The 24,366-nt window shown below is 35.6% G+C and overlaps 3 protein-coding genes across 3 annotated transcripts; 1 reads left to right on the forward strand and 2 right to left on the reverse strand.

Moving 5' to 3' along the window:
- Positions 1 to 157: 157 nt before the first annotated feature.
- LOC145230196 (importin-5-like) lies at positions 158 to 15,978 on the reverse strand. Its single transcript, XM_080095583.1, has 25 exons — positions 15,838 to 15,978; positions 14,412 to 14,565; positions 14,208 to 14,327; positions 13,507 to 13,609; positions 13,338 to 13,434; positions 13,151 to 13,255; positions 8,226 to 8,348; positions 7,934 to 8,054; positions 7,651 to 7,857; positions 7,161 to 7,285; positions 6,922 to 7,065; positions 6,727 to 6,846; positions 5,873 to 6,004; positions 5,317 to 5,421; positions 4,968 to 5,062; positions 4,634 to 4,799; positions 4,251 to 4,407; positions 3,841 to 4,013; positions 3,493 to 3,636; positions 3,243 to 3,389; positions 3,067 to 3,173; positions 2,896 to 3,008; positions 1,707 to 1,965; positions 1,473 to 1,614; positions 158 to 1,269 (listed from the first exon to the last, which is right to left on the reverse strand). Exons 1-25 carry the CDS (start codon positions 15,910 to 15,912, stop codon positions 1,174 to 1,176), a joined length of 3,330 nt encoding a protein of 1,109 aa, XP_079951709.1. The 5' UTR covers positions 15,913 to 15,978; the 3' UTR covers positions 158 to 1,173.
- Positions 15,979 to 17,323: 1,345 nt separating this feature from the next.
- LOC145229575 (organic cation transporter protein-like) lies at positions 17,324 to 21,791 on the forward strand. The gene is made up of 15 exons (XM_080094924.1): positions 17,324 to 17,469; positions 17,893 to 18,009; positions 18,072 to 18,198; positions 18,333 to 18,436; positions 18,522 to 18,676; positions 19,106 to 19,230; positions 19,435 to 19,539; positions 19,643 to 19,720; positions 19,789 to 19,880; positions 19,948 to 20,030; positions 20,088 to 20,237; positions 20,377 to 20,485; positions 20,541 to 20,659; positions 21,319 to 21,457; positions 21,665 to 21,791. The coding sequence occupies exons 1-15, from the start codon at positions 17,324 to 17,326 to the stop codon at positions 21,789 to 21,791; spliced, it is 1,776 nt and encodes a 591-aa protein (XP_079951050.1).
- Positions 21,792 to 22,699: 908 nt separating this feature from the next.
- On the reverse strand, positions 22,700 to 24,016 carry LOC145229160 (centrin-3-like). Its single transcript, XM_080094449.1, has 6 exons — positions 23,894 to 24,016; positions 23,633 to 23,768; positions 23,448 to 23,562; positions 23,256 to 23,344; positions 23,081 to 23,183; positions 22,700 to 23,002 (listed from the first exon to the last, which is right to left on the reverse strand). The coding sequence occupies exons 1-6, from the start codon at positions 23,908 to 23,910 to the stop codon at positions 22,959 to 22,961; spliced, it is 504 nt and encodes a 167-aa protein (XP_079950575.1). The 5' UTR covers positions 23,911 to 24,016; the 3' UTR covers positions 22,700 to 22,958.
- Between the last annotated feature and the right edge of the window lie 350 nt (positions 24,017 to 24,366).

Genomic DNA, 24,366 nt, shown 5'->3' on the forward strand with positions numbered 1-24,366 from the left:
ACTCGAACGATAAAGGTCGCTATTCCCAGGTTTAGAGAAACTGTGATTATTGTTTCCAGTCCGTAAATTTTTTCCAAATATTTTGAATGTTGCTGGTAAAACAGAAATACTGCCTTCAACGCACAGGTACCAAGGATTGGTAATAAATAATAAAGGGTTCAAGATAATTCCGATTTTTATTGATAAACGGTGTGGTGGCAAAAAGCCGAAAAAATGTGATGGAAATTCCAAAAAGGGGAATTTTCCAAGCACTTTGTCGGACATGATACTGCCAACTATAGAAATGTGCTGCTGGACAAAAACTACGTAACCCAAAAATATAGTTAGTTCTTAGTAGCTTTTCTATAAAATTTTCCGGGTTTGATCAAACATTTGCAATTTCAAGATGACTGAAAAAAAACGAAAGGGTTTTTAAGCACTGTAATAAATAAAATAAACTTTGCAGCAACTTGGCTATCAAAAAGTGGCAAAAAGGTGCCAAAAATGTAGCAGCAAAATCAGTTTCAAGGCAGTAAAGAGCAAAAATATGCAGAGACAGTGATAAAAATGGCACTGTTGCCTAAAAAGTAAAACACTTCAATGAACCATCAATCGGTTAAACATACAGAAGAAAATAAATCGTATACGTTTTCCGACGTCAGTTATGCTTTCAGCAAGAAAAAAAGCATGTAACATTTGAAGCAAAAAAGTCATGCCGACAACCACACGTTTCAGTTTCTGAAAAGAAATTGAATCCTATGCACTGTACACTTTTTATCATTAAATTACAACTATTCACATTCTACTTCCAAAATACGAGGGTTTCGACGTCATATACAATATAAATGTGTCAGAACATGTTACACAGCTGGGATGCACAACCTTTTTGCCATTGCAGGCAGCAGACCAGGCTCTGATTTCACTAACAGTGACTAGTGTGCACAGATTTACATTTTGCTAAGCAAAGGGAAATTATTTCACAATATCCCATCTCCTTATGCATATCATGTCCTGCTTGCCCTTGCAAATATTTTATGCATATGTGCAGTGGCATCAAGTTGTGCATACCTGTGCTGCGCCAAAAAGGTAAATTTAGAAGGAAAGAAACAAAACTGAACACAAAAACACCGAAGGATGGCACGCAAAATCAAAAATAACACAAAAACTTGTGTTCATACTTGTCATAAACCAGTATCATGCAGCCACATCAAAAATTAAATTGCTCAAAGCCAGATGTACAGGCTGAGGTAGCATCGACAAACTGCTAACCCAAACATCATTGGCAGAAACCTAAAAAAGGTAATGAAGAAAGTTTATGAGCTACTAGTCTGTTTCTAAAACAATCCATGTTGATTATACAGATGCTGTGTGGATATTTCAAAACTTTAATCAGTACACCATGGAAAAATGTCACTTGAGTTTACAGCAAACTGAGTCATCTGTATAGTCATTGATGATAAAAAATGTGCTGCTGGTAAATATGCAAGACTTACTTGAATTCGCTTGCAAATAGATATTACTTTGTCTGTTAGATCTTTAGACTCTATTAAAGCTTCTCCATACACAGCATCAGCAAGCAAGGAAATTACTGCTGGCAGATTGCAGTTGCTCTCCCCAAGCAAAACTGGATTGTTACTAACAAAAACAAATCACATAATTTAGACAAGGCATATAAGAAACAAAATAAATATTACGCTAAGAACACATTCTCCAATAATACAACTCACTTTTCAATAAGATCACATACATATCCATACACATGTACAGCCTCCTCCTTATCCTCTGTCACAGGGAGCCATGACAACCAGGTTTGTAACAGTGCAGACACTTCAGCTTGTGAACCAACAAGATTTGGCTGATGTTGAAGTATTTTTCCAACAGCTGAAATGCAATTTTCGAGAGGAGCAATGTCATCGTGAGCCAATTGTCCCTGCACACCTCTACCCCTGGGACCTTCAATGGTTCGCCGAAGTCTTGGAATTGCATCTAAATCCAATACATAGTTTAATTTCACAAACAATTGTATTAAATGAATTAATTTACAGGCATTACTAATAACAAAAGTTATGTTTCGGTATTTAACCGGTCAAAAGTATCTGGTCAATTTACCATTTAAAACTAAGCACAATATTACAATGCAACGTCAGCAAGAAATTAAAAGGTAATCTTGTAATAATCATGTAATAGCATAAGAAGGTTTCAGCTCATAAATTGGTTTAACACTGGCCATTCATTCCGTTTTATTTTCTTTAACAAAGACATACCATGACTACAAAAACATGTTCATCCCATCAGCAAATACCTAATGCCTCCTCATCCATCCCCCAATTGGCCAATTAGACTCCCAAACAAAATCCAAACAAATTTTCAGTTGCATTCTTATACCCATTTCAATCACTATAGTCATTTAGAAAACCAAACTATTCTATTAATGAACAAGTTGCACAAGAGTGGTCCAAACCCTAATGAGCGAGCTGCATACAATCATGGGAGTAGCACTGCATAAATGAATGGCATTAGACACAGCTCTAACTATGTTGTACATCTATTAAAAAGTCAAAGCATGCAACTATTATGGGGTAATGATATCTTAAATGATGCCTTTGCACACTAAAGGCAACATAAACATTATATTTTTGCTGTTTGTTGCAGCACACACTGTTAAGACTCTATTTCAGTTGTAAGTAATTGAATTTACATAAGTTATATTTTTTTAAGAATCAAAGGCTGGTACTGTTGGGTCAAGCACACCAACAAATATACAGAATCATGTAAAACTCTAAATATTATATAATTTTGACATTGTTTAAAGTTTCACCAATTTTAGGACTGAATGGAGGCACCATTTAGGCAAAATCAAACATTGCCATTGCAGTGGGACCCATATAAAAGTTTCATATCTGCATCATTTGGTACCTTTTATGGCTTCAGCAAAAGTTTCACCAGCTGATTTTGCCATCACACCAATTCCATATGATGCTGCTTGTCTCACTTCACCTGACGCATCCTCTATGTATGTCAGCATTGGCCTGAACCGGACAAAGTTATTTTCCAATGAACATTTAGTATGTGTGTGTTTACAACTACCTTAAGAAAATCTCTTGGTATTTAAGTGCCTCTTGTCCAGTATATTCAATGACATCATCAAAAACACAGAGAGCCCACTGTCGGTCAGCATAAGGCCTTTGTGGTTCCTAAAAAGCAGTCATCATTCAGGACAAAGAATGCAAGTTTGCTATCTGGTGTAATAAAACAACTTTTACCAGCAGCTTGGCATAGTGGGGCAGCAGGGAATCAAAAAGAGGAAATATTTCAGGGCCATGACTACCAAATAAGGCATGGAGAATATCAGCAATTTTTGACAAAATGTAGAAGTCATCCTGGTCTTCATCTTGCAAAGCCTCCTCAACCTTAATGTAAAAATCAGTACTACCAAGTGAACACAGCAAATCCAAAAATGCAAAAAGAAAAAATCTAAGAGTGTTGTTTCATTCACAATGGCACAGTCTTAACCTGTTCATCATAATCTTCATCCTGTCTTTTTGCAAGTCTCTCATTGGCTCTTTCAAAATGCTGTTCCAGCATTTTGTGCAACAGTTTTGTCAATTCTTGATACTGTTCCATTGAAAAACAACCTTGTCCACGAAGTTCAATGCACTGTGCAAAACATAACACAAAACTGGTTAGATACACTTTAAGTGCTACAAAGTACACTACTACATTTTTGAGAATCATGCATTACCTTAAAAATGGCAACAGAATAAGTTTGGCAAGCTTTTGTAAATTTCACCAGATTTTGGCCTACTGTATTTAGTTGTTCAGTCAAAGCTATTTTGCAAGCACAACAACCTTTCTACTTACTCTTGCTAGTGATTCCATTGTGATTGACAAAACATCTTTATCAGGTTCATCATTGACTGCAGCAAGAATGTGTGGTGAAATGAAACCCCAGATTTGTCCCACATATTCTGGTCCTCGAAGTTGTGCACATTCCATTAGTAGAGGAATCGATTCTGCCGCTGATGACCTCACCCGTATTGATGGGTTAAGAAAGTTTACTATATATATTAGATAAGCCATACCTGCATAAAACCTTACTTGCCAACAGTATTTATTTTACAAAGTATTTATTAAAGTGCTATGATTAGGAGGCATTAAGTGCCATAGAAAAAAGTAGACCAGAAACGCATTAAAATAGAATATATTTTACTCTGTTTACAAATTGTACAGTTTAAACACAACTTTAATTATATTAATATTTCAAAGGATATCATCATGAAAGTAAAACTTAAGGAGAGGAACCATAAGTTTGACAACCTCCTCAACATATTCAACAAATCCTTCTTTCAGCTCACGTGCATAACAAACCAACATTTGACAAGCAGTGGATTTCTCCTCTAAACCAGCTGTTTTAATTCCAAAACTTTGCTGCAAAAACAGGTTTGCATTTCTTTGTTTAGAGTTTATTTCAACGGTAAATTGCAGCCATTCGTTTAACAAGGATGAGACTTATACTCAGACTTTAAAGTAACTGAGTATTTTTGAATGAAGATGAATACAGTATTTCTAAGCATTTACAAATATTACATTCATAATGTAAATACTGAAACTAAGTATTTTCCCCAAAAGTCTGAATAGTGAACATCCAACTTACTTGGTCACCAAGTTTAATGAATTCCCACCCCTCATCCTCTTCAATACTTTCCAAATCTTGTGAATCCAACATAGTGACTTCAGGTTTGATTGATGCTGCTTTCATTAATGGTCCCATCACCACAGGCAAGTATGACACAAATTTCTGGCCAAGCAGTTTGCACATTCTGTTTTTGAATCAATTGCATAAGTAATAAATTATTATACCTTAGAGAATATTTATTTCTAGATTAGAAACAAACCGGAATGTTTTGGGACAAATACTATTTATTTGCCTTCAATGGCAGTTTGGACCGAAAAAAGTTAACATGATAAAGACTTACGAAAAACTTTACCTTGCCCAGGCACTTATCATGTATGAAATTTGTGGATCATCATCTTCCCAAGATTCAATGTCAGCTTGTGTTTTTAGAAGTTGCTCCATAATAGCCTGAAAAAATATTTTATTAAGTTGCCAATTTCACTGCTGTTTTTATCCATCATGAAAATGTTGTGTTGGGAAACATTTTGCAATTTTACAAAACTGGAATTAAAATAACTACATATACCAACTTACACACATTTAGGTTTCAATATATGTTTTCAGGATTGTGCATTTGACATTTACACACAGCTTGTCAAAGAATCAAATGTAGCCCAACATAAGATTTAAAAAAATCTTATTTTGAAAAAACAGTATCTCACCTGTGCATCGGGCATGAACTTTTCAGAGCCAACAGCCAAACCAATCAAACTTATGCACTCAATTGTTTTTCCTCTGAGCATTCGAAGTTCCCCGCTATGAGCATTCTAGGTAAACAATTTAAGAATCAATGAAAAAAAATATAGAATTCACAGAAAACTAAATAATGACTAGAAAATAGGGTTTTGCAACATGGCCATTCCATCCCACTCCATTATTCTTTCTTAACAAAAAAACAGCATTAAACAGAATGAAAAAAAACTGGAAAAGGTCAGTATTACACTATTTGTATAAAAGGGGTATATCAATATACTAATGAATTCAGGTAATCTCACATCTGCTTGGTTGCATATGGTCACTGCACAAAGCCTATTCCTTTGGACAGTTCATCACCAATAGAATTTCAAAAAATCTAATGAGATAATCACTGGGACTATCAGGGTCAAATAAAACAACAAACAAATGTAACAACCATATAAATATATCTACTAGATGTGAAAGTTCAAATTAATCCATTTCCCAATTTTACATGCTTTTTGAACATAGACCCATAGTTACCTCCATGATGTACTTGAGCGAAGGCATAAATCTGTCGTACATCGAAGTAAATTGTTCCTCAGCAGTATCAGCAACAGCAGCAATTGTGGTTGTTACTTGTTCCAACACAAGTTTTGTCCCTTTTTGCACCAACTAGTGACAAATGTAACATGAAAAAAATACAAAATAATACAAAACACTGCTACCTGAAATCAAAATGCAGTTTCACCTCAGATTAAAAACTGTGTTACTAATTGGCAGAGTTATATTTGGCCACAAACTAAATTAGACATTTAAATTGGCAGAGTTATATTTGTATTACAACTAGTGATGTACCGAATCGGCTAAATTTCGATTCGGCCGAAACCGAATATTCGGCGGTTTTGCCGAATAAATTCGGCCGAATCAACCGAATCATTTATGACGTCACGCGAAGTCGTTATACGCTACGCGTTTGATGTGATAAAATGTTTATCTACCAGGCAGCCAGTGCAAAATAGTTGTGTTTCGTCCTTATTTCAGTTCTGTGGGGTTTAAAATTGCCTCAAGCATGATTGGCAACCTGCCAATGAATTACTAATTTTTTTGACTACAGTGGGAAAAACGATAATGTGTTGAAAAAGATAAACATTGACGCAATTTTCGTTATGTTTGGGCTTTTGAAAGATTGCGTGGACCTTAACAAGCAGAAAAGACACGTTTAACGCTTTAAATTTGTGTTCGTAAAAGATTCGGTTTCGGCCGAATCACAACAAATTATTCGGCCGAAACCGAATCTTTGCAAAAATGATCGATTCGGCCGAATAAATTCGGCAAACCGAATATTCGGTACATCTCTAATTACAACGAGCAATAACATAAACAAACAAACAAACCTCTTGTATTTTAGTGGATAGAACTACTTCCAGTTTAGAGCAAAGTGGCTCAAGATAAGGTACCAAAACAGGTTTAGGGCAGTCTTCTACAAAGTTGACAAGAGCAGCCCCTGCATGAGCCTTTAAACATACCATTCATTCATTATTTACAATTTATATCAAGGTATTTGGTTTATCAGGATATAAATATTTTACCTGGACCCTTGGGTTATTTTGATCTTCAAGAACTGAGCAGAGTGCTGGGACAATCTTGGCATGAAACTGTTTTTGCATTGTTGTTGCGAAATCTGTGCACATTTGTCCAACAGCATTGCAGGCAGCATAGCGAACTCTTGGATGCTAAAAATGAGAATCATGAATTGGTTCAAATAACAAGCTACACTTTTGACATTCAAAAACTGGTGCCCTGGAGGTTTAATAGAGAATGGACTCACTTGGTCATGCAGAAATGGCAGAACAGCATCCACAACCTGTTGCAGGATTTCTTCCATGAATTTGTGACAACCTTCACCAACAGCTGATAATGCCATCAAACCAGCATGGCGATATCTCCAATCCGCTGCACATAATAAAGTTTGTTAAGCAACACCCAAAATAAAAGTAAACCTATATTTAGTATGAGGAACAAAAGGACTTCACAACTCTCTTAAACCTTTTAAAGTCTCTTAAAAGTGATAAATCGACTAAATTAGGATCCAACTGAAATTGTATGTTTGACAGTTTTAGTACAGAGGAAGAAGACTCAGTTTGCACTTAAAATTATGTGCGCAAAAGATTTGGATTTGGTCGAATCACAACAAATTGTTCAATCAAAAACGAATCGTTATGAAATACTATGATTTTGCTAAATAAATTGGCAAACCAAAGCTTCTACACATCACTAGGTAAATTGTCCCATAAATTGTGCTCATAAGCTACACTTACGATTTTGCAGCATGGGTGGCACAGTAGCCATAATATGGGGCAACATGGTTTTTCCACCCACAGCACAAGCAAATCTGTCAAGCGCATTTTCCCCAGCTACTGTATTTGCATCACAATCATCTTCCTCTGCCTCATCTGTTACTGACCACTCCGCAAGTGATGCTTCATCATCATCAAGGTCAATCATTAGAGCTAACATCTGAGGAACTGGTGGAAGTACACAACAGGCATATTAAGTTTAGATTTGGGAGCACAAGTTTCTTTTGTTATAAAATCTTCTTACCAATCAGTGGAATTAGTTGTTTCTGTTTACGAACCAAACCAGGAGCAGTTTCAGCAAGGGTAACTATGGTTTCCAATGTCAGTTGTCTAATATTATCCATAAGGTCACAATCAGAGACAATCTAGCAAACATACAACACATAATTAAAGTAGACGATGTAACATTCTTAAGCATTGTACATTAAAAATCACATAATAAAGCAAACTGCAAACTTATAAAAAAAGAAAGACTTGCAATATGGAATTTACACTTTCGACCCAACATTAACAAATTCCAAACAAGTAAGGCTTACTTTTAAACAAATTGTCAGAAGATTCTCCACATGTGGTCTTATTACTTTTGGTGCTTCCTCACATAATTCAACAAGACTTTTGAAAACGCTGTCCTGGTCATCAGATGCACTTGCATGTGCAGCCTGTGATAATAAAGCAGGGGTCACCAAACTACGGCCATTTCATCCGGCCTGCGAACACATTTTGGTTTGTCAAATCGTATTGATAACTTTGTAACATTCAAAAATTAATCTACTCCTTACGAAAGATTTCCTGTCGCGATATGTAGAATTAATATTACCTATAGTTTCATAGAATTACAACGCCCAAGATTGATCCAAACCGGTTTGTTACGTCACAAACTACTACTCTACTAGTGTTAATTGTGCGCAAATAATTGCCTTATTTTGTTATTTGTGACGCAACATACAAGCATTGCTCATAAGATGAGACCTGTACAATTTAACAGTCGCATTACCAGATTTTAAATAGGATTGTGATAAGACCATCTCTTGCCCCCCTACAAAAATCGCCTCAAGGGCTAAGTTTGGAAAGACGGCGCTGGGGCGTGCAAACTATGCGGCCCGCGCGAATCATTATTAAACTTATCCGGCCCGCAGTGAAAAAAGTTTGGTACCCCTGTAATAAAGGATAAAATGTTACACACAAAATAAGTTTTAAAATAATGTTGGTAACCTAATGGGTTTTGAACATATGCCCAACCCCAAGCATGAAGGTCAGAGATTCACAATTGCAGCTCTCTGAGCACAGACACTGTAACTAAAAGAAAGTGTAAATACTGACATGGTAACTACAATTCGTTTTGCATTTGCAGCATCCTGATGTTTGTTGTTGGGAAGTAACACAGCTCTATACAAACTTTACATTTTTAACTTAGCTGTGAAAATGTCAGAAACTTGAAGGGTTAGTTTTCTATTTTGCTGTTTACTTACACTACATGCTACATACTGATTTTAGCACATATGTCAAACCTACAACATATATATTTGTTATCTACATTCAATTAGGTTCCTATTTTTATCTTGGCCATTGATAAAATCACAAACAATTTTGCTGGTTGTTAGGTCACTGGGTTAACTTCTGTTGTTGTACATTAGTGATTTCATTGTGATATGCATGTACCGCCATGCATTTTTCCACAGTAATGTTTTTGTTGGGCGATAGTTTTTTTAGACATTTATTGTTGTTTCACAAACATTGGCAAATGTCAAATATTTGTGAAAACAAAGATGCATATTACATTTTACCCATGCTTTTCCACAACCCTGGCCAAACAGTTCATAAGGATGTAAAATTAGTTGAGATTTGGTTAGCTAACAACCCTCACTGACACAATCAAAGTCTACCAGCCTCACTAACTAACAACTGTATTTAAATTTTATGACATTTCACGTAGTTTATTATATTGAGTGCTTCATGGTGATCATTAAAGCACCATTTGGCTTGAGATTCACCTACATTTAAAAGGTCACATGCACAAAAAACTTTTAGTTCTGGCCGATGTGATTTTTTTGCGTTTTTTGAGCAACAGCAAGAGATCCAGAAAAGCACAAACAAATGAAAAGCACTACAAAGTCATATGTTACTAGAAAGGTGGCTTTCTAATATACTTCCATTCACTGGCGTAGAGTACGGGGGTGCGGGGGTGCCGCGCACCCCCGGCCTTGACCTTTGTATAACGTCAAAATCGATCCTTGTTCAAGTTACGTCGGTTTTAGAACGTGTTTCCAGCTAAACAAATGCGTACGCACTCATGCCATTGATCGAACAGACGTCGGTCGAAACGTAACAATTGTAATTGTTTCGCAATAAACGGGCATTTTAATGCAGCATAAACATGACATAGAAGCTAACGTTTTAGTATTATTTGTCGCAATAACTTTCTGCAATAAAAAATAACTGGTAAAATAGTCAATGAATTGATTCCAAGCGTGTTTATGTCCGTTTGCAAAGCACTGCAACGGGCTAAACTTGATCCAAGGTGACCTAAGTTTAGGCGTCAGCAATACATAGTCAGTATATTTAAAACGTGAATTGCTTTTACTTTTATTTTTCGCCGTAACTAAATCGTTGTTACAATAGTTGATTCGGCAAATCGCCCTTTCGTTCCATCAGACGTTATCAGACGCACAGCAAACGTTCCAATCGAACACAAACAAATTGTGTCAAGTGACTATTTGCAAATTAATTTGATAGAAACTACCGGCTAAAGCACATAAAAGGTGGTATTTGGTCCTATACGGGTACAAATACTGCACATGGCTTAGGCATCGGCGTCAATTATCAAAAGTCGCACCCCCGGTATTTTTTAAAACTCTACGCCTATGCTTCCATTTTATATAATCTATATCCTATTTGCCAATTTATTATACACATCATTTGATCTACGCATATGATTGTTTTTGCAAACAAAAACGAATGGGTCCCCACACTCGTGTTTGTGCGGATTTTCAGAAAAACAAATGTTGCAGTTATTTTTAGATTCTTAAGGACAAATTATTAGAAAGCATTAACCCAACTTTAAAAAAGTTCTTTCGGCATTCTTTTTGCATCATTATTGTCATATAATTACAAAAACAGTAAAAACTAAAAAGGTGGCTTTCTAATATACTTCCATTCTACATATTCTGTACGCAAAAACAGCTGATTTCTAATCACCGACATGACTGTCTCGTAAAACGTCTGTCTGAATGTCAAGCTGAGCACTCCTCTGCATTCACCCGCCTTAATCCTAAAGCAGTGAATTACTCGCTTGAGAGTTGAGACGTTTATCTTACTGACAGTGTACACATATTATGGGCGGTAAAGGTAACTATTTGGGCGATTAAGGCAAAATTTTAAATACTAAACAAGTAACCTACTGCAAACAATTGTTTACATTTTCAGCACATTAGGGCTTGTATTTCTGGCCTAAACTAAAACCGATTATGTCAGAGTTTAAGGGGTGAAAAAAGGGTGAATCCAATAAAAAGTTCAAAAATTCTTTAAAATACTTTACATTGCACCAACGCATAAAACTCCTAGATTATGTACCTTAGTCAGTACAGCCGCTTTAAAAAATTTACATTTTGGGGAACTTCAGGAGGATCAAATTTTGATGAATAACTAACAACTAATTGAACTAGAAGGGTGGCTTTCTGATATACTTCCATTTTATATATTCTATACGATATTTACCAATTTACTATACACATCATTTGATCTACACATATGATTGTTTTTGTAAACAAAAACTAATGGGTCCCCACACGCGTGTTTGTGCGGATTTACGGTAAACAAATGTTGCGGTGACTTTTAGATTTTTAAGGACAAATTTTTAGAAAGCATTAACCCAACAATAAACATTTTTTGTTCGTATTCTTTTTGCACTATTATTGTCATTTAATTACAAAAACATTAAAAAAGAACGAAACAAATACTTCAATTTAATCTCTTGCTTTGACCCAGATATTGTCGTCCAAGGTCGGGTTTTAAACACATTTTTTTCAAGAAACAGTTGTGTTACAGACACTTTAAATTAAAAAGCAATTTGCTACAAGTGTACACATAATAATTCGTTTTTCATTTAACTTTGTTTCGCAAAACCATTGACCTGTAGTAACCTCTCAGGGTGCAACGACTGTTTGACCTATTGACACCGTTTTCAATAGCACGCCGTCCTTACTGTTCAACAACACCGTTTAACCTAATTTATACATGCCTTGAGTGTTGATTCCTAAATTTATTGCCAAAAAAACGCTACGTTATGACGAAAGAAAGTTCTGAACTGTGTTAGTAATACCCACTAGTTGACCTTAAGTAACCCGTGGTCATGCGGCGGCCGACCTGACAACGAGCATTTAAAAAAAAACATTTATCTTGCAAAAATGTCAAGTTTATTTTTTCAACTTTATTTTGATTAACAAGTTTTGCTTGACATATACGAAACCGAAGCACACTTATTAGGTTTAAATCACGTCATAGGTGTGAAACCTTTGCCAAAACTAAAAATGTGAGTGATAACTTAATAAAACGAAATATCATTGCTGTGCAAAACAGCTGATTTCTGATCACCAAAACGACGTCTCGTAAAACGTCTGTCCGACGTCAAGCTGAGCCCTCCTGCTATCGTAAACCAGTGAGTTACTCTCTTGGGACTTCTGCCTACAGTGTCTTTCTTGACCAAACGAGCGTTAGACACATTTACATTTCGGGGGCCTGTGGGTGAACCGCTGGGTAATTTGGGGTCAAACTTCTGGAGGATCAAGTTTGGATTAATAACTAACATATGTCCAAATTTGCATAAATCTGAAGCACTCTTTCTTTACCAAACCAGCGTTACAAACCAGCGTTAAAAATTTTACGTTTCGGGGGCCTGTGGGTGAACCCCTGGGTCATTCAGGGTCAAACTTCAGGAGGATCAAATTTTGGTTAATAACTAACATCTGACAAAATTTAAACAAATTTGAAGCACACTTTCTTGACCAAACGCATATAACAAACCATGTTTTAAAAATTTTGCATTTTGGGGGCCTGTGGGTGAACCGCTGGGTCAATCGGGGTCAAACTTCAGGAGGATCAAATTTAGATTAATAACTAACATCTGTGCAAATTTGAATAAATTTGAAGCACTCTTTCTTAACCAAACGCGTCTAACAAGCCAGCGTTAGACAGAAAAAAGAAAAAAAAAATACGGACAAAAACAATATGTGTCCCCTTCAGGGAAGGGGACCCATAATAAACTTAAAGCACTCTTTCTTGACCAAACGCAGATAACAAACCAGTGTTAGACAAAAAAAGAAAAAAATACGGACAAAAACAATATGCGCCCCCTTCATGGAAGGGGACCCATAACTAACAGTGATTAGGGTCATGAAACATCCCAGAAGATGGCACTAGGTGCCAAAAAAGGAAATGATTTTTTTGCCATTTATAACAAATTTACCTGTAGGACACCAGGAATTAAATCACTAAACTGTCGGATAAGTTGGTTGTCACCAGTATTGTCCAAAAGAAAAGCAATTGTAGCCTTTGCAGCAGGAAATCTAACCTAAAAAAGCATAGTTTTGTTGATCACACAGTTGTGTTAAATACTTTCAGCAAAAATTTGGTAAAGAATGAATATATAACACCTGTTCAGGCTCCTGAATCTGTAAACACTGTCCCAACATTTGTCGAATCACTTCTCGATAATGATCTTGTTGGTTGCCAAATATACCTGGAAACTGACTGAAATACAATCCAAATAAAAATTTGTTTGTTACCGATTACTGTAAGGCATTGCTGCAGAATTTATATTACCAAAACACATGCAAGGGAACAGCTTTCAGTCCTGGAGAGTTTGAGCTAACACAGCCAAACATGAACTGCAACACTTGTGGCCAGGAATTGTTTCCATTGGCATCTAAACATCATTAAAAAGTGTAAGAAGAGTGTTTCATTTGGATATAGTATTGATAACACTGATCAGTCAAGAAATCATTTGCATCAGACTGCTTGTAGGCATTTTGTGTGCAAACAATGTGTAATAAATAAGCAATACAGAGCAAAACAATACAAATGGTAAGCTGCAGAATGCAGATGCTTTACATTAAAATTTGATGGTGATGTCAGAAACAACCATCGACAAAATATTTGTTTGAACTAATGTAAAAAAATCGAAAATCAATCTGGACTTGCACCCAAGTAGAAGGAATATTGCAAAATGAACACTAATTCTTTACAGCTGTAACTTACAAACAAAACAAAAAGAAACACTAGCAGCTGTTAGCGAAAAAACAACCGGTCAATCACATTTGTGCAACCCTGATTTACAGAAATGTTTTTACTTTGACTTGTGGTGGAACAGACAAGATGTTGAATGTCATTTTGCAATGCTGTCAATATCATTAATTGCGGTAAACGTGCCTAACAAAATAAAACTGTCTTGGAAAATTTGGATGTTTCTTTGAACTTTAAGTCAATAAACGTAAAACAAGGCATTGATAAAAACAAGACAATACCAACTAGTTTTCTTGACAGCTCTGCAACACAGTCGGATTTTTTTCTGCGAACAGACTCATTTTGCTCTTCCTGCACAGTTTGAATCAAACAGCTTTTTACTTCTTCCTTATCTGCATCATCTGTTAAAAAGTGTAAAATGCCTACTTTAGTTTGGTAGAACTACATTTTCGAACTACAGCAATTAGTTACAAACACATTTTTACCAAGGACGGAAAAACTGTCGTCAAAGTTTGAAGTGATCATTCTTCTCAATAAAACAGCAGCAAGCTGTTGCAGCTCCACTTGGGTTTGTTGACTTGCCACAACTAAAACCAACATCCTGAAGCGATCAACAATGGGCATCTTCTCATAGTTTTCCTGAATGCAAACAGGTAGAAATGTTTTTTACGGACACGCAGTTTACAAAAAAACAAAGTTCAACATAAGACTTCCATTTTAATAAGATTTAGACCATTGGTTCCCAACCTTTCTGGTGCTGTGACACCTTGATAACTTTTGCCAAGTGGTGGTGACCCCAATTAAAATTAACTTCTAAATATCCGAATACTTATTGACACAATGCCGTTTATTTACAAATTTTCAATAATTAAATCATAATAATTTATCAATACAACAATTTGTTATATTTAAACTCCAAAAAAGTTAGGTACTGACTTGGTGATTATGTAATATAAGTCAATAATCAGCCTTTTTCTCAGAACAATTAGGTCTTCAAAAATTAAAGATCCACCCCTGCTGCAGTTACTATATATAGTTTAGATTAGGATTCACCTATTTATCGACTTTTTCGTTTCTTGAGAAACGTAAATTAAAAATTCATTTCTCGAGAATCTCAAGAGTCTCGAAATTTTTATTTAAGCCGATTTTCTAACAAAAACAAACAAAGAAATTTCCGATTGTATGCTTTTTCGCTTCTAGTAGCAATCCCAAGTAGTGATTCTCTAGCAAACCAGCAAAAAAAAAGAAATCTAATGCAACCAAGCATGAGGAAAGGCCTGGGAAAGTTGAAAGTTTAGTGGCAACGCACGTTAAAAATCTCTGTTTTGGGAGCAAAAGAAAAAAGTAATGTGCCCAGTGTGTTCTAGGGGCAAGTTAAAACGAAGAATACACAAAATAAGAGGTGTCGCATGTACTTTTTGTTGATGAAACGTGACATAATTTTTCTTGAGAATTTTTTATTTCTTGAGAATCGAGACTCGTTTTTTTCAAGATTTCTCGACGCAAATTTCTCGAAAAGGAACTCTAGTTTAGATACTTATTAACAAACAATGGCAGGAAGGAATGCTGAGCACTGTTCTTTTGTATTCTATTTGTTAAATACATTTTAGACCAAAATGCTTGTGTTTGCAAAGTGTTTCCTTTTTTTCTTAAAAAATAAGTGGTTTATGAGTTAATTTTGTATGGGCTAGTGGTCATTGGCCCAAAATTATTTGGGATTGTGCAAAAGTCAGTCATTAACTTTAATGACCATATCATACACTAGCTTTTTGGTTATAGGCACACTGCTTAATTCGAGAACCATTGCACTACTCTATTGAGACATTAATATGAAGGGTTAATCATGAATTTCTCCGAGACTCAGTGTTCTAAGAATTATCATGGAGATTTTTAATAATGCTCTTTTGTTACCTCAGCTTGACTTCGAACAGCATTGTCTGAAGAACTAATGCCCAGCAAAAGCTGGTGAAAATCAGCTGGACTCATGGTATTCAAGACTATATAACAGTCCAAACTAGCTAATTCTGCAAAAAAATAAAAAAATCGATTACAAAAGATATACAGAACGATAATCTGGGGTTCAATTAATGGAATAGCGAACAGCAAAGTATCGTGACTTGATTTTGTTCAATTGTTGCGATAAACCAGCCAAACCAACAACCCCATACTTCTCTTCTTCTCCCGCCACTTGGTTCGCGATACGTGACGTACCGAACCAAGTCCAACACGCTGTCATTACACCAGATCACTATGATATCTATGTTAAAATGTCATCTCAATCAATAACAAACACCAAAGCTGACACCTAATCCAGTGGTCGGCAACCGCCGGTCAGCGGCCCGGTACCGGTCCGCGACGAGTTCGTTACTGGGCCGTATACTTTTTCAGGTTAAAAGCTTTAAAAAATTTTGCCCCTGTATTCCAGGGATGATAAACTAATTTAGACGTTTCTGTTGCTAAATATTGGTGGTTTTTTGAAGGCCGGTCCGCGATAAAATTTCAGTTTAAAAAGCGGTCCGCAGTGCAAAAAAGGTTGCCGACCCCTGACCTAATCTACACTACACAGCCTCAAGCCTCAACCATCCTATTTTTTTAGATTTGATGAGGCTGGTGTATTTTTACATTTTACTTGTGCTAGTGCTTTACAAATTACGGTAGTAAATCATAGAAATCCACATACAAATCAGCCAAAAAAATGTTATTTTTCTGTAAGCAATGCACTTAAAAAGATATTTTCACAAACATTTTTAAATCCAATCTAACGTATAAAATTTAGCCGGAGATCAAAAGCTATCAACTTTTTGAGATGCTGTAAAGTAGCCTACAATCCTACATGGTCCTGAAAACCCAGATTCTAAGTAGTCAGAATTCATATCAATTTCAACTCTTAAAGCGCTGTCTTTTGTTTATGTACTGCACTGCACTTGCACGACACTACAATTAGTGACCGCCAAGATAGCCGAGTGGTTACCGTAGTTCAACCGCCCAGTTTTCACATTGTTGGTACGTAGTTCGAATAAAGTGTGTCTTGATCACTTGTGTTTCCGATGCAAAAAACTTGCTGAGCGGCGTTGTTTTCAAACAAAGTCGAACAAACCCAATTAATGGCATAAATAAAATCGATTTTAAGCACATATCAATTTTAAGCGTCTTGTATTGTAAACCATTCAATCAAAAAAAAATATTTCATCTGCTATTTCCGGCCTGGTGAATATTTTCGCGCAATTGTACTGCTACGATTTTGCCCGGCGAAATAAACGCAACTCAACTCAAAATCTGTTTGTTTAGTTTGCAGGTACATGCAACAGGAGCAAATGTTTGTCAAGTCAACAACTACCAATAAATCGAGTTCAGTTTGTTGGGATTCCATTTGCTGCGACGCAGTGTAGGAAAAAAGATGATCAACTTTGATACTTTATTGGAAAAAGTGGGTGCAATAGGTTTTTGTCAAATTCTGGTTTGTTTGCTGCTGAGTTATGACAACATTGTTGGAGGTTTTAATTCTCTCATCACAGTCTTTATAGCGTATGAACCCGATTACAGGTAAATACAAACGTGCTGTTAGCCTGCGCAGTCACAAACGTGCAATAGGAGGTGGGACGCCTGTGCTGAAGAATGGCAATGCCACAGTCTATAATGTTGTACAAACGCCCGGTTCGTTAAAACTTGGTAGATATATTTTTTAGGGGCGTATAATAAGTTATGATGAAGATTGAATAGACAGACAAGGAGGGACTAAGATGATTTTGAATCTCATAAAATGGGACAAAGTTTTTTTAATTTCTTCAAGAATTGTATATATAAGCAGTGTATATATATATGCATACATACTGATCCTTATAAATTAAACATGTTAGAGATCTACACTCATGCTTATCACGCCAATGTATAAAGCAACTTGGATGTGGGGTTCAGCAAATTTATGTGAAAACAGTTGTTTGTGTTGAAAAGTATAAATTAATACAGGTGCCGGGCTCCCCCTTTGGACAACGCGACAGTGTATCCGAATCTCACCGAATCTGACATACTTAACCTCACAACGCCATACGATAAAACGTCTGGAACTTACGATTATTGCAGGAAGTGAGATAGTGTGTTAAACTTTTAACGTTTACTTAGGGAAAAATTTTCTGCGTGGTTTGCAGATATGGATACAATTACACCAATTGCGATGGAACGCTTTCATGCGTTAACAAATCGGCTAATCAAATCCAATGCGACAAAGGTTATTGGTACGACAGAAGCATGTTTACGGAGACTGTGGTAACGCAGGTTGGTTTTTATTCGGGTGTAGTGTGTTGTATACTCCAGGAGCATTAATTGTTGTAACAGCAGTCGTTACAATGGTTAACTTTGTTAATCATCCACCGCCTGCACAAAAACTGACCTTTTCTGTGACTTTTCAGTACAACCTTGTTTGTCAACGAAGTTTTCTCGCACCCTTTTCAACATCAATGTTTTATGTCGGTATGTTAATCGGTTCTGTTCTCTTCGGCAATGTTGCTGACAGGTGTGTAAACGTTTTTATGCATTTTGTACAACAACATGCAACCATGTATACTTGTTTGCTCAACATCTGACGTTAATCACTGTAGGTACGGACGGAAACCAACGTTCATTATCTCAGCTATTTTTGAATTATGTAGCATGGTTGGATGTACCTTTAGTACATCAGTTGAAATGTATACCGTTTTCCGAACGCTTGTTGCTGGCTTTCATTACGGGACGACCATCGCAACATTTGTGTACAGTAAGTCGAAATGTCAGTGCATTTTAACTTCATATCGGGCAACAGTAGTCTGGAATAACCATTGGGTGCAGTATAAGCACATGCTCAAGGGAATTTGCGGTATAATTACGTCGTAAAGGTTTTTATCAAGCATTGTGACGTCACCTTTAAACTAGCGTTTATTTCCAAAAAAATCGCACAACGTTTTAAATTGATTTTCGCAAAGATACTATACAAATACAAATAGTTTCAGTGACCATGCTCGCTTCGATCGCCACCTTTTCCACACTTTTACCACTAAAGTACAGCCACTACGGAGTACCAAAAGTCTAAGGTCATCTGCGTGCAACTAATAAACCCCATGCTTAAAACGCATTTTGCGTTTCTTGACCTTTATACATTATCTCTGCTTGCTTAGTGCAAAATATAACTCGGCGCTAATGTGTACAGTTATGGAGATTGTTGGTTCAAAATACAGAACATTGTTCGGAATAATTTATCAAATTGCTTTCACTCTGGGATTTATGATCGTTGGAGGTCTGGCATACAATTGGAGAAATTGGCACAAAACTATGGTAAGGAATGATTTCTATTGACTTGGTAACAGTGCAACAGTAAATTAGGATAAATGAACTATTGAAGGAAATAGATTGCTATTAATGTGAAATAAACAAATCTTTAAACAAAGATCATGATTGTAATATTTATTGCCATCATTATTTTTTCATTTACCCATTTTCCGAAAATATCTGCTTCGATTTGCCTTAAGTTTTATTTAGTTCATGGTAACAATCTTGTCAACTCCGCTTGTCGCAATTGCTGTCCTCATCCCAGAATCGCCCAGGTGGCTTTTCGCCATGGAGAAAGATAAGAAAGGAATGGAGGTGAGATACCAATGAAAAATTATCTTTTAAACGATTTTAAATTTAGCCTATAAACGGCAATAATCTAAAGGCATATGTTATTATCTTTATTATCCTGTTTTAGGTGACTAAGAGAATGGCAAGGTTAAACAAAGTAATCCTGACTGATGAAGATTGGGATGAAGCAGGAGAAAAGAAACTGGTAACAGATGTTAATTGGGTAACCGTCAATTTAAAACGCCAAATAAAATGTTTTCACAGAGCAATCAGTTACCGGGAGAATCTGCGATCAAATATTCGGTACTTGACCTGTTCAAAAATCGAGGAATACGTTTCACAACATTCAATGTCATGTTTAACTGGTAAAGAATCAAATTTTTGAATTTTTTTAGGTTTTACTTAAATAATAAGACTTGTTTCACATTTTAGGTTTGTAAACAGTTTTGTTTACTACGGAATCTCATTAAACGCCGGTTCCTTAGCCGGAGATATTTTCGTTAACAATACGCTGAGTACGTTAAAGTTGTTCTCACACCAAAGTAAAGTAATAAACTAAATTTATCCGATAGATGGCGTATTTGAGCTTGCTTCTTATGTTGCGTTGTTATTGGTAATGAACCGTTTGGGAAGACGACTGCTTCTCTCTGTGATGTTGGTTATATCTGGACTTGGTCTTCTTGCAAGTGTAGTGGTCAACGAATACGCCGGTGACAATCACAGTAAGGCTTGTTTTGTGAATTCGGCAGCATGTATATGGTTTCTGTTGGGCTATAACTTTTTTAAATAAATTCGATAAAAATTAAAATGATACGTTGAAGGTAACAACAACACGTTAGTTCTTGCTTATTTTCTTTTTAGCACTCGTGACACTAGGTGTCGTATTTGCATTTATTGCTAAATTTGGAATTTCTGGGTCATTCGCCATCATATACATTTACACCACTGAACTCTACCCGACAGTGGTCAGGTAAATATGTTTTTCGTATTGGTGCCCAACACAAAAAATATATTTGTTTGTTTAGGAGCAATGGATTGGGAACAGGATCTGTGGCTTCTCGTATCGGGGGAATTACCGCTCCTTACGTTATATCGCTGCAGACTTTGTATCGATGGTTGCCAAATGTCATATTTGGGGTTTTTGGTGAGAATGTATAAGTCTCACAGCGCAATTAAACTTTTTGTCACAATAGCAAAATCATTAATACTATGACAGTATCCATAAAGTTTACATTGTTTCTTGTAAACCTCCTGCAGGGGGTGGTAACTGCTTTTGGACGGAATATAATTGTTTATTAGGGCAAAAATTTAGAATTTTTATTTTATTTCAAACAATAGTGTCACTCTCTGCTAACTGACTCTTTATAGCAGCCCAATAATGTACAAACACAATTAAATCGTTCTATGGGATATATTTAAACAAACAACAACAAAAACATATGAACATAAAAATCAACGTAGGCTACTTTAGCCGAATTTTACCCATATAACATGAGTTTTATGTAACTGCCTTTGAGTAAGCGGAAAGAGTTAAACACAAGGGACCAAACTAACTTAGATTAAAATCGATTGGGCACAAGCGAAATTGATTCTTCTGAAAAAAACTTTGGTTAGCGAGTTGGGTTAAAATGAACCACGAAAAAAAGTTTCAATTGCGAAAACGTAAAAACGCCACACGTAATCACAAAAACAAACATTCGATGCACATTCATATCGAAATTTAGTAGCCTACACCGACATAGATTGTTGAAAGACAATTTTAATTTTCAACCTGAATATATAACATACATAAATTTCTTTAAGCATTGGTAGCTGGTGCATTGTCCCTGACTTTTCAAGAAACTAACGGAAAACCAATGATGGAAACCATCGAGCAAGCGGAAGTGTTTTACAAGACGGGAATAGTCGTCGATTTGAACCAAATTCTCGACAAAAATTCAATGTACGGTTTATGCTAATATGTTTAATGGAAGTTATAGACCCCTAAAAGCAGCCTATTTTACCAAAATAAGCAAAAGTAAAACAACTCGTAGAGCACAATAGAAACGAAAATAACCCCATTAAAAGTTTCAGCGTTGCACTTGCAAACTTGCAAGTAATCAATATTGAAAGTAAATTTACAGTGTAATTCTACTTTTTTACGTTTCAGCAGAAACGATGGCGATTTCAGGTCCGAAACTGAAGGATGTGACAACCTGGGTTTCCAACAACAAAAGAATGTTTATCCGGAAATTAATACCGTTGCTCAAAATTTAGGAAGCAGCAGTGAATGCTGATTACATTGACTAATGTCTTTGAAAAAAATATACTCAGGTTTAAAAATTAAATTTGACTAATGTCTTTGAAAAAAATATATCTCAGGTTTAAAAATTAAATTTGGACTATATGCGTGTCAAATATAGCCTACATCATTTATGGATTCCAAACACCCAAAGCACTGGAAAACCTTGAACAACGAATTGACGCCTATTCCTGCATTTACTTTTTATCTTGCAGACATTTAAATATATTGTGCAAGTGTTTTTCGGCCGCGATTGTATATTTTTTAACTGGTTGCTGGGAATTGTCAACATTTTAAATGTTAGAACAGTAACCTCTCGATTTTAAAGCTCTATAGCCTCTAATATTCATCTCAGCTCATATATGGCAAATGCAACAATAACACATAGCATAGACAACCAGTAATATTGTGACACAAATTACATAATTCCCCCCTAGTGGGGAATTCCCCTTGGTTGGAAACCACTGCGTTAACCAGTAGCGATTTTCATGTCAGCTATTAAAGTATTGTTACTATCGTTTTATAATTTATAGGCTTTTTTAATTCAATATCAGCCTATTATTTCGCAACAAATTGTTCATTATCAATATATTGTGATTGTATACCTAAGGACACCATACTGACCCAAACACAGACAGTATGATCTTCAGACTGCTGCAACGGTAATTTAAATCTTAACAATTTAAAATTGTTGGATTGAGAAATAATAAGTTTCTGTAGTTGTGGTTACAATGCTGAGATTAATACAATCTTTTTGAAAAAAATGGCCCTTACAATGGATTGGTCACTAAGCACATGGTAGTCCAGCAATCAACAATATTTTACAATGAAAATTAGACCACCAGTGAAATAATTACCACTAATGAGTCATGGACTGCTAAATAATGAGAATGTTTAAAAAACTTGACTTTGGAAAACAATTTTATATTGCAAAATATAGCAGCCAACATCACACACACATAGAAAATAATAGAAAAAGAAACTCTTTGAGATGTGAAAATCCCATGTTTAAAATAGGAAAAAGCTTTTATTCTATAAAGATAAACAACATGAAGCATTTAATATGTATGAATCACATACAAAAATGTTTTTGGTCCAACTCTCAATTCTGTCTTGGTTCTTAGCATTTGCTGAATTTCATTGATCTTGTCCAGACAGTAATTCATGTATCTCCAGTCATAATGGAAATAAAATCCTCCAAATTTACTGAAATATATTAGTTGTAGGATTATTGCAATGTTGCATTGTGGTTTATAGGTCAAAGTTTGCAGAAACATAAATTACTTTCACCATCACCATCGGTGTCAAACTCATCAATCATTGCATGCAATTCCTCTTCAGACATATTTTCACCCAGTTCCCTTGCAACTCGACGCAAGTTTCTCAACTGTAAAAATGGATTGCTGTCAACTGCAATTTCAACAGCAACAATAATCATATTTTAAGTTATATGCTTTACAGAAATCTTTCCAGTTTCATCATCATCAAACAATTTAAAAGCTTTTGAGAATTCTTCTTGAGGGTCACGTTCCAACATCCATTCAGTCACTGCAAACATTGAAATAAAAAATATTATTATAAGCCTTCAACGGGCCTGGCGTACTGTGATTTATACATGGATCAAGATATATATTTTATAAATTTTACTCACTGACGTCGTTGTAGTCCTCAAATCCAATACTTCCTGTACCTTCCCTATCATAATCTCTTAAAACTTTTAAAACATCCGCCTTCTTTACTTCAAATCCCAAAGCTCTCATAGCAACCTGTAATATATTGTAAATTAATGTGTAAGAGTAACTATATGTATATCCCTGAAAACACCAGGATCTTTACCTTTAGTTCATGGTAATCAATTCTCTGATCCTTGTCTGTATCAAACAATTCAAAAGCTTCCTTTATTTCTTGTTTTTGCTCAGTTGTAAGTTCTCTTCGCTTTCTTCGTTTTGTTTTTTCCATTCCAAGCTCGTTGCTGCAATTCAAAAACTGAAAGTCATTTCTTCACTTAAAACGAGCTAATAAGTATTGAGTTAAGTATTAAAAAGGAAAAGACTAATCAATACTGATTACTGATACAACACTAAGAAAACTGCTCACCGTAAAGACAAACTCATTTTTGCTAAAAGTTAAATAGAACAAAAATAAGCAATGTTCTCCACGCGTTGATTCCACAAAGAAAATGTTTTTGTTTTAATGTATTTTCAAAACTAACAGGGATCTGCCGTTCGATGTGAAGTCAAGCGTAACAAACGACATGACCGAAAGAAGACCAACTAATATTTTAAATCCAACAATGACATTGCGCAAAGTAAATAACTGACTATTAAATCATCTGCATGAATAAAATTGTCCATTGGTATTTACTGCAAGAGTATCAAGTCGATTTTATAGCTGCTTTTTTTTAAAAAATACGGCTTCGGTAAAAATAACAAGTCTTTTAATGTACCTTTAGTTGTACCAAACTATTTTGTGATTGTTTTGCGAATTTAAGAGTTTTGTGTAATAGTACATAAAGGTTTTCCAAATGTTGTCCTTTTCTGCTGGTTAGCATTCAACACGTTATATTAAAC

Source organism: Phallusia mammillata, chromosome 5, assembly GCF_965637545.1.
Source record: "Phallusia mammillata chromosome 5, kaPhaMamm4.hap1.1, whole genome shotgun sequence".
NCBI lineage: Eukaryota > Metazoa > Chordata > Ascidiacea > Phlebobranchia > Ascidiidae > Phallusia > Phallusia mammillata.

Excerpts from the sequence above, each read along its gene's own strand:
- LOC145229160 (XM_080094449.1), bottom strand. Across the intron at positions 23,563-23,632 it reads TTGATTACCATGAACTAAAG|GTTGCTATGAGAGCTTTGGG; the intron begins GTAAAGATCCTG and ends AATATATTACAG. Across the intron at positions 23,184-23,255 it reads ATGAAACTGGAAAGATTTCT|TTGAGAAACTTGCGTCGAGT; the intron begins GTAAAGCATATA and ends CCATTTTTACAG.
- LOC145229575 (XM_080094924.1), top strand. The coding sequence starts at position 17,324 with ATGATCAACTTTGATACTTTATTGGAAAAAGTGGGTGCAATAGGTTTT. Across the intron at positions 18,437-18,521 it reads TTCGGCAATGTTGCTGACAG|GTACGGACGGAAACCAACGT; the intron begins GTGTGTAAACGT and ends TAATCACTGTAG. Across the intron at positions 20,031-20,087 it reads TTTCGTTAACAATACGCTGA|ATGGCGTATTTGAGCTTGCT; the intron begins GTACGTTAAAGT and ends TTTATCCGATAG.
- LOC145230196 (XM_080095583.1), bottom strand. The coding sequence starts at position 15,912 with ATGAGTCCAGCTGATTTTCACCAGCTTTTGCTGGGCATTAGTTCTTCA. Across the intron at positions 3,174-3,242 it reads CCCACTATGCCAAGCTGCTG|GAACCACAAAGGCCTTATGC; the intron begins GTAAAAGTTGTT and ends ACTGCTTTTTAG. Across the intron at positions 1,615-1,706 it reads GTATGTGATCTTATTGAAAA|TAACAATCCAGTTTTGCTTG; the intron begins GTGAGTTGTATT and ends TGTTTTTGTTAG.